The 13,732-nt window shown below is 38.6% G+C and overlaps 1 protein-coding gene across 10 annotated transcripts in view; it reads right to left on the reverse strand.

Moving 5' to 3' along the window:
• Nucleotides 1-13,732, reverse strand: part of nrxn2a (neurexin 2a) — a 408,435-nt gene that overhangs the window by 313,564 nt on the left and 81,139 nt on the right. For 9 of the 10 annotated variants that reach the window (XM_083565433.1, XM_083565432.1, XM_083565430.1 and 6 more), the window contains exon 3: nt 2,143-2,163. In XM_083565433.1, the coding sequence (XP_083421559.1) occupies nt 2,143-2,163 (21 nt within the window). Of the gene's footprint in view, nt 1-2,131; nt 2,164-13,732 lie in introns of all 10 variants that reach the window. The other variant, XM_083565425.1, reaches the window with a different exon arrangement.

Consider the following 13,732-nt stretch of genomic DNA (forward strand, 5'->3'; position numbering starts at 1 on the left):
TATATATGTACAACAAATATTAAAAAGGTAAAAATAGGCCTCAAATCAAGCACCAAAAATTCTCAATAAAGCACACATCCAGCAAATAAAGCCGTCTGTGTGAAAAGCAGCAAAGGTTTCGTTTGCACATGTTTTAAAACACCATAATTACTTTAAAACATTAAAACACCATAACACATTTGTTCTTGGACTATGTTGATTACAGTATTCAAAACTTGAAAAGTAATCATTTGAGGTACATTTAGAACAGACATAAATGTGCAATTAAGTTGTGATTAATCACGAGTTAACTCATGACAATCATGTGATTGATCACGGATAAATATTTTAATCGACTGAAGGCCCTAATATATATATATATATATATATATATATATATATATATATATATATATATATATATATATATATATATATATATATATTAGGGCCTTAAGTCGATTCAAATATTTATTCGTGATCAATCACATGATTGTATATATATATATATATATATATATATATTATAGGACTGTCAATTGATTACAATTTTTTATACAGTTTTCATAAATTTCATAAATTTACTAAGTTCACAACTTGAAATATTTCCAAAATTCCCCAGATGAAGTTCTACTACTTACTACACATCCTACTAGTGACATAAAATTTGCCTGCCAATGTGAATGTAGAGTAACTGTTTCAGACCGCAACAGCCATGGGAGAGTTTTTTCTGGCATTCCTGCACCATTTTAAATCTGTATAAACAAAAGAAATCAGGAGTTTCCACAAGTTTCTCTTGTACAGTATTACTCTATTCTCTCAGGCGATGGATTGGACCTTGGATCCTGCACTCAATTAGTAGAGGGTCTTTTGACTAAATGCCTCTTGATTTCGCCAACCTCACTGTTCTTAGCAAGTTCTAATTAGGCACAAGGACAATATTTCCCTTCGCTGATCAGGTAAAGGGTGTTGTTACATGGTACATATCATGATTCATGACTGAGAAATTAGCACTGTGAGAGCCCTAGTTTAATCCTGAACTGCAATTAGTGTGCCTGCTCAAGCGATCTTATTGAGATATCCACCATACATCAAACGTCACAGTGAGCTCTTTCAAGTTGCGAAACAGGGATTGTTTTTAAATGAAACATGTCCAGTCTACTTGGGCTTTGCATAAATATTAGCTTGTTGCTTAGAGAGCTGCGGCGTGTTCAAACTAAATACTGCTCCAACTGTTTCCACTACCAGTTTCCTTAACCCTAAACCAAAGCTACAGCACAGGGTACTTGAGAGATCCAAAGAATATTCAATGTACTTGATTAGTATGGTCTTTTTCACAACTGGTGTACACAAGGTAATGTAACACACATAGAGGAAAGCATGATCCACCCTTTTCCACAAACATGAGCTCTTAGATGCACATTATTGGCTATTACTGCTGTAAATGACAGAGGGGAGAGAAGAGAGAGAGAGAGAGAGAGAGAGAGAGAGAGAGAGAGAGAGAGAGAGAGAGAGAGAGAGAGAGAGAGAAAGAGAGAGAAAGAGAGAGAGAGAGTAATGCCATCCATCCCACCCAGAATACATTCAGTTATGTTCTCTTGGTCTCCTCGATTGTTCATTCAAACTTGTGATCTCCAGATGACAGGGTGTTATACTGTCGTTCCGTTCAAAAGCCCAAATGATAAAAAGCAGACTATTTGTGGAGTATGAAGTTGAAGTACAAATCACAGCGAATCTGCACCTCAAACCAATTTCATACACCATAGAGTAAACTATTCCAGTTAGTACAGGATACAGAATAAACACAGAATACAAACGGGGAACAAAAAAACCCCACACAAAACGACACCGCCATACATTCCAACATCACGATAGAATTTGATTTATTGGTGATTCCCGATACCGTTGTAAACTCTATGCTTTAGGGTACGCCCGCCTCTGATTCACAGAAATAGACTATGGCTCAAGCACCTCAGACACTTTCCCTGTGGCGTTTGTCTCATCGATGTCAGCCATTTTATTTGAGCTAAACTCAGTCAGAAAAACTGCAGTCCAAACTAACAGTACGTCTTAAAATCAATGGAAGCATGTCAGTATAGCAAACCGAGTATCAGGTCAGCCCCGTTAGCACAGATCTGAAGACAAAGAAAACATTGGTCTTACCTTCGAACACTTGTTGGACAGCTGCAGCATGGCCAAGGGAAAAAGAGGAAAGAAACAAAAAGAAAAAAATAAATGAGTCAACAGCAAAGCATATCGATTTTTTTTTTCCCACTGTCTAGAGGTTTAAAAGATTGTAAGTGAGCAAAAAAATATATATATTTATATATTACTTAATAGGAGATGATTTATCATACATTATCTCATCATAATTCTATTTACATGTTTAATACCAAAGGCATTCGATATGATTAGCTTAGCTTGCACACCGCATCATCGCTACTTGTACAGTGACTCAGAAACTAATGAAATTCAGACTATAATTATACAAAAAACCCAGCCAGGTGTTTACAGGTTGGATTTGAGACAGACAGACAAATGAGAGATTCTGATCACGTCTTGCAATCAGACATCTGGATAGCTTTTTTCTGGTTTTGACAGATGATCCTTCGAGCTGAAATGAAAGTTGGGAAGTTGGAAAAGTATGAAATCAGGAATAGGCAAATCGGTCATCTGAAGCAGCAGACAAGCGAGTTCAAGATCAAGAGTATTGTTGACTTGCGTGAAACACGTATTTATTTCGTGGGTAGACATTTTTAAACACTACACTGCGGCACACTCTGATGCTATTCCTAAATAATGCACTACACTGCGAAGAAATAATCTTAACAAATGAAAATATCATGAATACGGTTTACATTTACGCCATTTGGCACACGCCCTTATCCAGAAATAATTGTAATTATATAATTTATACAACTGAGCAGTTGAGAGCCTCGTTTAAGGGCCCAGCATTAAAAGCTGGGGAAGCTGGTATTTAAACTTCTGACCTTTAGAGCAGATGTTCAGATCTATCTATTCATACTGTAACATTTCCTTATACCAAATATCAATCATATTTCTGAACAGCTACACATTTCCAACTTGTAGTTATTGTTTCGTTGCAACATCATTTTGTTTCTTTCTAGCAATTCTACCAATTGAATGATTTCAATTTAATTCATTTGGATGGACGTTGTCTCAAAGCTGTTTCCACAGATAAAGCAGTAAAAAAGCATGTATATTAGGGATGCACCGAATATTCGGCCACCGAAAATTTTTCGGCCGAAAATGGCCCAAAAGTGCATTTTCAGTTTTCGGCCAAGAGACTTTGATCACCGAAACAACGCGGCCGAAACAGTTTGTTGTGATGACGCAAACAGAAACCGCTGCCTGCACGTGCTTGTCTAAAGCAACATGTCTGCGGTGTGGACGTATTTCAGTATATCTGAGAAAGACCCACGGATAGCGATCCGCAAAACATGTAATGCCGAAATTTCAAGATAAGGTGCGTCTGCAAAGACTTTCTCCACGTCGGGTTTAATTCATCACCTGAAATCCAAACATCCCGATCGCTGTGCTGAATATGAGAGAAACGCGGCACAGAAAAGCAAAACCCCTCCGAGCATCCGCACTCCGTCTGTGGCGGACGTTTTTGAAAAGGCAGGAAGTTTCGCAGTGATAGTGTTGTATATTATTGTATTGTTGTATCTTTTAGCAGTTGCACTTGTTCTGAATGCACTTTGTTTTTATGAAAGAACACATTTAATTGTACAACCTTTCAGCAGCCAGAGGGCCTGTACATTATTATTTAATGTACACATGAGTGCATTTAAGTTAAACATTTAAGTTTGAATTTTAATTTATTTTATCCTGTGCATTGTTGCAATGTGCCATAAATAAATATTTTCATAATTTGTAATTGGTTTATTCTTTGAAACTTTAATATTAATTCATGCAATTAAAATGCTTTGATTTTAGTAAGTTTAGTACACAGTCATAGCCATAAATGCAATGGTAATAATAATTGGCATAATTTCTTTCGGTGTTTCGGCCTTGCTTTCCTCTTTTTCGGTTTTCGGTTTCAGCCAAGAATTTTCATTTCGGTGCATCCCTAATATATATGTTTGTTTCTTATAATTGTAAGTGTGTCCCTTATGAGTGAGCCAGTGGCGACTGTGGTATTGGAAAACTCCCTCAGAGGGCATGAAGAAGAAACCTTGAGAGGAACCAGACTCAATATGGAACCATCCCCATCCGAGTAGCACCGAATGTCTATTTATAACAGGTCATCTTTGTTAAAGTGTGCAGTGATACGCGATTGAATGTAACCTGCGGTCCTGAGCAATTGTAGCAGACTGTTGAAATGAATTACAGTCCAAATCCATTCTCAAAATTCTTGAGTTTCTCAGTAACTTTATGCAACTTTAAGTTGTTGATGTGGAACCATCTCTGATTTCAAGCTTAAAATTGGAACACGTTATCGAAACAGGGTGTAAAATCTTAAATTTGGTGTCTTACAATTTTATAATAGGAAATACTGGACCAATTTGCTTATATTTAAGATATATCTACCGAGACTTGCGAAAGTGTAATTTTTGCAATGTAGTCATTCCTACAAACTTTGGTGTGAAAGAGGCAGATGTAGAGGACAGGGCGGTATGGAGACGGATGATCAGCTGTGGCGACCCCTAATGGTAGCAGCCGAAAAAAGAAGAAGAGGAAAAAGAAGAAAAAGAAGAAGTCATTCCTACGAACTGCTGCACTACACACATCAGTGGTGGTGATCTGACTAATGGTAGAATGGTTTTATTTTGGAAATACCCCTACCACCAATACTACTATTACTACTGCTATTACTACTATTACTACCGCTATTATTACAGCTAATAATAATAATAAAAATAATAATAACAATGATAACAATCAGCATGCAGTTCGGTGGTAACACTACCAACACGTTGTTTTGAAGACCACAACTAGGACTAAAAACTGAGGAACTTTGCTTTCAAAACTAAAGACCTCGTTTTGACCTGTAGATTAGTTTGAACAATTCTAGGTGTGACTTTTGTGCACACCCTTTTTTTTTTTAAGTAGGCACTAGGTATAAGTGGTAAGAAAAAATAACTTTTCGGAGGCATGGCATGTCCCTGTGCAGAATACAAAAAAAAAAATTCAAACCAGCCAGAGCTTGGTATATCGCTGAGAGAATTCAAATGCCACACCCAGTGTGAGTGTGAGGACTCAGTCTCACTTTGGATAAGTGTTTTTGCAAAGAAAAAAAAACTTTGAAAAGCTCGTAAGTGCTTCTCTGTAAAGTCCTGCCGCAGCTCTCAGACAGAACACGGCGCTCTAAAAATTCATGCGCCGCTCGTTTATGTCGTAAATCAGAACCAAACGCTTAATGTTATTTTCATTATATGGAGTTTAGAGGCCCCTTTATGGGAGACGATTAGAATGATAGGAGTCTGGAATAAAGGGTTCTTTGAAAGGGCTTAGAGATGTGATTAAAAGGTATAAATATTACGGGCCGAAGGGAAGGCTCGTTTCGAGACGCGTCAGGTGACGTATGTTTAATCGAAGTGCGGCTCGGGTCGTGGTGGCTGTTTCGTTGTCGTCGTAAAAACATCCGCTACTCAAAGGCGGTTCTTTAGACGTGATCACAGAGACTGATGAAAAGGAGAAAGGGAACCAGAGGGACAGCTGGCGGCTTATTAAATGACAGAATGACGCTCACGGGTAGACAGAGGCATGCAGCTGCTCAGTGCAGCAGGCGTGAAAAGCTCAGGTGTGGAGGAATCACAGTATCATGGTACCTTGGTGGTGTGAGTCATATCAGCGTTGCTTGTTGGTGGCTGCTGAGCTATTGTGATAATGAGAGGAAAGTGGCTGTGAGGAGGATTGCGCTCGGCTCTTAAATCCATCGGCCGGTTAGGACAGCATTAAAACGCTAATGAGGACACTCCGGAGACTCTCACACACTTTACTCACTCTGAGCATTTTCCGCTCTATGACCTATTACAGATCCATCTACGCGAACGTGTGAATGTGATTTTATATAAATGCAAATACGACTGGCGACATTTGACTTGCCGCTTCACGTCGGGACGCTGCAAAGTTCCAAAATATGATGTCTGTGACACCTCCGTGTCTGTACAAGCAGAATTCACGAGCTAAAAGTGCTGACCTAGAAGCTAACTGTCCCTTCCATGCTGATCAAGCAAAACCAGAAGCCTCACACGGTAAAAGCCAAATCAGCAAATTCCTCACCTTCTCTGAGTAAACACGTAAAGAATATCAGAGCAAATGGCAACATTACTGCACCAGGGATCTTACAGTTAAAAAAAATGGGTTAATGTAATGATTACCTTATCTAATTATATCAGTTCCCTCAAGCTTTTGTTTGATTTTGTTTTTTTTTTGTTTTTTTTTGGGTGTTGGTTTGCCTTGATATACTAAAAGAAATACAGTAATTACAAAACGTACATTTAATAGCCCTTATCCAGAGTAACTTACAATTATCTCACTCATATAACTGAGCAGCTGTGGGGTTAATGAACTTGCTCGGGGCCCCAGAAGTGGCAGCTTGGTGATATGACAATGCCTTAACCACTAAACTGGCCACTTTCACATTAACCTTATGGTGGCCACCAATATGAATGGGATGCTTACAGTACACTGTATAGGAGAAAATGATGTGGCAAATCTGGATATTAACTGTTAGTAGAGCTAAAATATTGTCTTGTTGTCAATGATGTCAAAGTTATCACCTCCAAAATTGTGCTTTCTATAAGGCAACATTTACACAAAACACCTCATGTCCCTTGTCTGAATGTTCCAAGTCATGTTTTCCTTCTTGTTTCTTATGCATTCTGATTTACACTTATATTTTGGTTATCATAGATTATTCAGTTTGTACTGATATCTCGTTGTTTTCTGGAATATCCATGATTTAATATGACTATAAATGTTATTTATGAATTCATTTATTCATGTTTTTAAAAAGGTCCCTCTCAAGGACTCACAGTTGGTTCTTACACTGTCAGTATTGTTGTTTCTGGGCAGTTTTGTTCTTTCCTTTGGCAAAAATTGACATGTTTTCATGTTTGTTTGGTCATAATAAAGTTATGGATATGCTACGAGTGAAGGCAGAGGTGACATTGAATGTGTTTATGACAGTAGTAACTAGGATTGAGTGAAGGATTATGGGCATTGTAGCAAAAAAAAAGGTGTTGTCTGTCCTCTTCATATCTGCTTTCCTCGTCCTCTCTTAACCCTCATACTTTTCTTCTTCTTAGAACAAACAGTTGTTAGGAAATGCCTCTTTGTAAAAGACACAGACCCAAAAATACAAATATGAAATGATTTCCCCCAAGAGGCAGAAAGTTGAACAGGTAAACGTGTATAAGTTAATAGCGAGGTAACTGTCAGATCGTGCGCCGTTCCTCACCGCTAAACCCTGACATTCTAACAATGGCAAGATTTGCAAAGAAATGGTAAAGATGTGCCAGAGACCGATGCCGCCTGGCCGCCCAGAGCGAGACGCTAAATCTCTTAATCGTGTCATGTTTGTGCGAGCTGCCCGCTTGGCTCGAGATGTCAAGCCACGCTAAACTGTCGTGCGGCCATAAATCGCGAGGGCTGCTTTAACCTTTACGAGCACTCTCCATGGCTCGCTCAAATTGGTCATGGCAAAAGAACTGCGCCCGAATTAAGTGGAAGCACAAGAAGTGACACGATGACAGCGTCTGGAGCTCCTCAGACACGCCGCGGCTAAATCGCCATTCTAGGCTCCCGCCTCCTGGGTTATTAGCACGACGACGGGCTGTCATTCAGCTCAGCCGGAGGGGTCGTCACTGTGATGTACCTGTTTATTCAAAGGTGCGCTTGAGGGATACAACAGTCGCTTTAACCTTGTCTTTATTTACACCCGGAGACATTTCGGTATTGATTAGTGTCCTGAAGTCATAAATATGAAGCCCTGCTGAGGTTTATTCTCGCAGGACATTTAATATATTACAAAACGAGCTTAATTGAAAAAGAATTGAACCCATTTTGTTGCCTGTCTGTGTGCGTTCAGTGTTGTAGCTAAAAAGCTTTCGAACAATGCAAAATCACAGGCGAAGGCAAAGCAAAGCACTTGAGTGTGAGAGCTAGAATTTGTGCTGATTTCTTTTTTTTTTCTGTTTTTTTTCCGCAGGAACTAAAAGCAAACATGTCAGCACCCAACAAGTCCCTTTTTTTATTAAACAATGGCAGAAAATACAAGCAATATATCTGGCACAAAGCTCTCATCTCCTACAGCGACCGAGAGCGAGTATTCATTTTGACCTTGGAAGAGTGGGTGCAATAACAGGCTCTGTGTTGACAGATCTACTGAGCTTACTGATATAACGTAGTATTCCGCTGCAAACAGAAAATGAAAAGAGGAAGGAATCTTAGAGGACGCAGAACGCCGGAATGAGCGCTGCATATGAATTGGAATAGGTTTTTTTTTTCAACCGTTTGGCGTACGAGGAATACGTTCGCACAAACGCGACTCTCCGTCTCAATGAGCCAAGGAGGCAGAGATATACCGGCTTAAACGAAGAAAATATGCGCTTATGAAATAGTCTGAGTAAAAGAAAAATCGTTCGCTATGCTCTTTGATTAATGTCACTGCGCATGATGTGAGTGAAAGAAAACCTTAAAGCTTGTAATATATTTAAACGTCGTCGCTTCCCTGACAGAATTGGTTAGTAGTGCAGAGGTAAACCCGAGTCTCAGTGGACTCGCACGTCTTCCCTGCAGACACCAGCGTCTCCTGGGCTTTGCTGCTAATGTACAGACATCGGCTTTAGCATTCTAGGTAAACTGTTTGTGCGCTAATGTAATCTTTCACACAATTGACTCTATAAGGAATACATGACTGGATGTGTAACTACAGGAAAATGATCAAGGGCTAGCAGAGTTATCGTAAGCAGCAAAACTGTGAGTTTATTGTATACAAATAGCTCCACATCATGAATTGTTTTATTTCGACTGCAGTGTTTCATTAGTAACGGAACAACATGCTTCATTTTTAACCATTTAGGGTTACACTATATGGACCATAAGTGGTTCTTCCCCCAATTGGTGTCCTGGCTGATCCGGGAAAAAGCACACAGCACACAAAGTGGCATGTATGTTCTCCAGTTTAACGAAGGAACCAGGCAATGATATATATTCTAGACAAAACCTGAGATAAAACTACTCCTTATTCGGTAATTAGACATGGAAACCAGAGCCATATGAGCCCAGACATGAAAATTCCATATACATGTTACTCACATCCTACGTTGAGCCCCTTTTATTTCAAACAGATGTCTTTGGATGTGGTGGCATAACATTTTCCTTTCATTTGAACTACGATATCGAAACCTGTTCCAGCATAACACATCCGTGAAGATGGGTTGGAGTGGAAGATCTTGAGTGGCACGCTATAAATCTCTGACCTCAATCGTTCACCTTTGGGATAAAATGGAACTCTGACCGCCCCCGTGGGTCTCCTCACCTCACCTACATCAGCACCTGGCTTTACTAACACCCTTTTTGCTGATGGAGCACAAATCTCCACAAGCACACTCCAAGGTCTAGCGAAACATCTTGCCAGAGAAGTGGAGGTTGTTATAAGAGCAAATGGGAGCTAAATGTTGAATTGGATACACAAAAAGCATATGAACATCTGGTTTGGTGTCCAAAAAACTTTTGTCTCGGTCGTGTATATTCTATTATTTACATGACTGAAACTTATTGAACTCTTTACGAAGCATTAATACTGGAGACTCCTTCCATAAGTGTTCTTATAAATCAACAGCAAGGAGTTGCACAAAATGTGTATAATGCTATTGATTAAATGTATTAATGGATTATTAAAGAATAGTTATGAATTATTATAGTGTAATTAAAACAATTCTTAGACTTGAATTCCAAAAACTGCAAAGCTGCACATTAATGGAGCTACACGGCATCAGGAACTCATGTTCGCATTCGAAATGTTATATAATATTAATATTACAGCTAAAATTACTCTCATAGCTGCTGTTATAAAGAAGAAATCAATACCTTTTGACCAATCAGAATCCAATTCAACTATACAGGGGGAAAAAAAAGGGACCAAAAATGTGTGCGAAATTAATTTTAATGACTAATTGAGCTGTATATTTTTTTTTTAATAAAATAGAGTTGTGAGAGAAAATGTGTTCAGGGCAAAAAGACAACACCAAATAATATTTTCCACACTTCTAATTATTTGCTGAATGGTTGTCTTGTTGTGCGAGCCATTATTTGGATTCCTCTGTCGTGTGCCAAAAGCGCTGCCAGTCCTGCTGCGTGCAGGAAGTGTCTAAACGCCACCAGTTTGTCTCGTGCAAGTCCAGCGACGACAGAATGATATCTAACCTAGGCCAGGGCAGTGTTTTGGCCTAAAGGAACACGCAGGCATGGCGGCGGTAGTGACTGGTCTAAAAAGGAGCCAGAGTAGTCTCTGATTCATTCACACACCTAGACACAAACACGCACACATACACACTTGTTCTTGGCAAGCTTTTCAGCTTGGAGCGTAAACCCACACTAATTTGTGTTGATAAAAGAGACAGACTCTAAGCCTGCATTATTTACTCCTTAGGAAGGGATAGCTCTGTTCTCAGCTACCTCACCTTCCCTAAAGCCTGGCTGAATGGCACGCCTGTGTCTGAGCTAACACGCCGGACGTGCGAGCGATTTAAAGTGGATTCAAATAGAGTTGATAAATAAATCTATTTGTTTTTTTTTGTTTTTTTTTGGTTAATGTGATAAAACCCTGGATGGCATGTGGAGTGTCACTGCTTCACAGCTTCATCCTAAACTCTCTCATTATATCCCTCTCTCACCTAGGCTTCCTCAGGGTGCTCTGGTTTCCTCCAACCGCCTGAAAACACGCAGGCAGGCAAACTTGATGCGTGAAAATTGCCCGGAGGTGTAAATGAGTGTTGCAGTGATAAAGCAATGATTAAAGATGAATGAGTAATAAAACGTGTCCTCACAGCCAACAAGTCTAGTCTTGCTTCTTACTAATTCATGTGTCTGTAATACCCCGAAAATGTACTTTCAACAAAAAAGGAGCTGGTGAAGAAAAGTCATTTCAGACTTTCGCCCTTGCTCTGACCTCTCTAATGCGAATCTCAGACAAAAGTATAGATGGACAACCTGATCCGCCCAGTAGAGGCAGCGTTCTCAATCCCTTTTAGTTTATTTCATTTGTCAAATCAAAATTGTTTCTTTTTTTCTCTCATATTCAATACTGTTTTTACTGGTGTTGCCACGGTACAGAAATTATTTCAGTGATTAATCATGTCAGATTTATTTCAGATTCAGGTTAGATAAAGGCAAATGAACAGATGCACTGGGGGCAATAAAGAGGAATCTAACTGTTATTAAAGCGTGCTTGACTTTGGCCCTGCCCCACGTTCCAACTGACCTTGTAGCACGACTCGGCTCCACCCATCATCCCTCAAGATACAAGCAAGTCATCCATCAATATGGACCTGACTGCTGGAACAGACCTCCTTTCTCTGTCCAAACAGCTGAGTCACTGCCTGTCATTAAATCCTCACCAAGCACTGAAACATGCACTGAACTAAATAATTTTAAAACAGAACACATACTATGTTTTGTTTTTCATGTTGTATCTGATTGTAATTGTAATTATTTGTACTAACTTGTCTCTGACGGGGTTTTAATGGATTAATATTCTCCTGCACTTGTAAAAAGAAAAAAAATAATTTAATATGAAACTTGGAAACAAAGATAAAAAACAACTGCTATTTTTATTTTGGCTTAATATCATATAAATTTAAGATAGTATCTCTTGAAATCACTATAAAATCATTCACATAAGTGTAATTAATTAGTATATTAGCTTAATTATAATTAGCTATTTTTTACCCTTAATCAGAGATTTTATTCATATTTATAATGTTTAATTTTTCTCATTTTTTTAATGCAAATATTTATGATTTATTGATTTCTTTATAAATATTTTTTATTTGTATTTTCAGTGCAACACTGCTGCATTGATAGGAACTTGTATGCAAATATATATATTGTAATGAATATCTATAGAAATATAAACTCACTGCACACTTTATTAGGAACACATCAACACTGATCAAATATGCAGTAATCCAAAGAGCCAATCATGTGTCGGTGGTACAATGTATAATATCATACAGGTCAAGAGCTTCAGTCAACGTTCACATCTAATGTGTGGAACCTGATGTGATCTTCTGCTGTTGTATGACATCCACCACAAAGTGTGATGTGCTTTCTGCGATGCTTTTCTGATCACCGTGGTTGTAAAAGTGTGTTCTAGTCTGCTCATTCTCCACTGATCTCGCTCATTAACGCTGTGTTCCACCCTGCAGACCCTGTGCACACAGGATGATTTTTTTTTTCTTTGTTTGTTTTCCACACAATTCTGTGCTTTAGAGACTGTTATGTGTGAAAATCCCAGGAGATCCACAGTTTCTGTAATACCCAAACTAGCCCATCTGGCACAAACAACCATGGCATGATTAAAGTCACACAGAACACAGTTTTTCCCCATTCTGATGATTGATCTTGACTCGTAGCCGCGTTGTTTAATGCATTCAGCTGCAACCTGATTGGCTGATTTGGATAGCTGCATAAATAAGCAGGTAAACAGGTGTTCCAAATGAAATGTATAAAAAGTATATACCAGGAAAACTTGGATTATGGTGATTTCATATTTTTGTCTGATTGCCCATCCCTAAATATAATAACATGGAATAATAAAAATGGGAAATTCAAGTTAAATTAAAATAAAGACACACTAAATTGACAAACGTTTGTGGACACATGTAATAAGATTTTGATGTCCTCTTTGAACATCCCATTTCACAATTTCACCCAAACTCACTGTTGTAACAACCTCCACTCTTTTGGAAAGTTGTTCCAATAAAAGTTAGTAGTTTGCTTATGGAGATTTGTGCTCATTCAGCCACAAGAGCTTTAGAAATGTCTGATGTAGGGTGAGGACGCATCGGGTTCCAATTCATCCCAAAGGTGTTCAATCGGATTTAATAGTGATCTTCCACTCCAACTCATGTAATCTAAATCCAAATCTGTGCTTGTGGAGATTTGTGCTCATTCAGCCACAAGGGTGTAAGTAAAATCAGGTACTGATGTAGATGAGGTGAGGAGGCCTGGGGTGCAGTCAGTGTTCACATTCATCCCAAAGTTATTTATTCAATAAGGTTGAGTTCAGAGTTTCATAGCAGGCCACTCAAGATCTTTCACTCCAACCCCTGTAAACCAAATCTTTATGGTTTTGTGCACATTTGCATTGGTTCAAGTGAAGTGAAAATGAATTCTACCGCATACAAAGGCATCCTATACAATCATGTGCCTTCAACTGTGTGGCAACAGTTTGGGAAAGAATCACATATGGCTAAAAAAAACCTCAGGTGTCCCAATACTTTTGCCGATAGAGTGCATGTCTAAGTATCGATCAGCACTATCCTGAATTAATAAGTTAAATAAATACTTTCAAATAAACAAGATACAAGTTAAAGACAGTAAAATAGTTAAAATAATGGCAAAATTTAATAACAATTTAAAATAATTTCATTTTTGTGTCCCATTTAATAACAAATGGGACACAAAAAAAAAGTAAAGAAAAAAGCACAGAAAGAAAAGCACATTGAAGGAGTGGGCCTTATACAGTACTCTATTGATTGTGTGCAGAATTACAGGC

This window comes from Silurus aristotelis, assembly GCF_946808225.1.
Source record: "Silurus aristotelis genome assembly, chromosome: 16".
Classification (NCBI taxonomy): Eukaryota; Metazoa; Chordata; class Actinopteri; order Siluriformes; family Siluridae; genus Silurus; species Silurus aristotelis.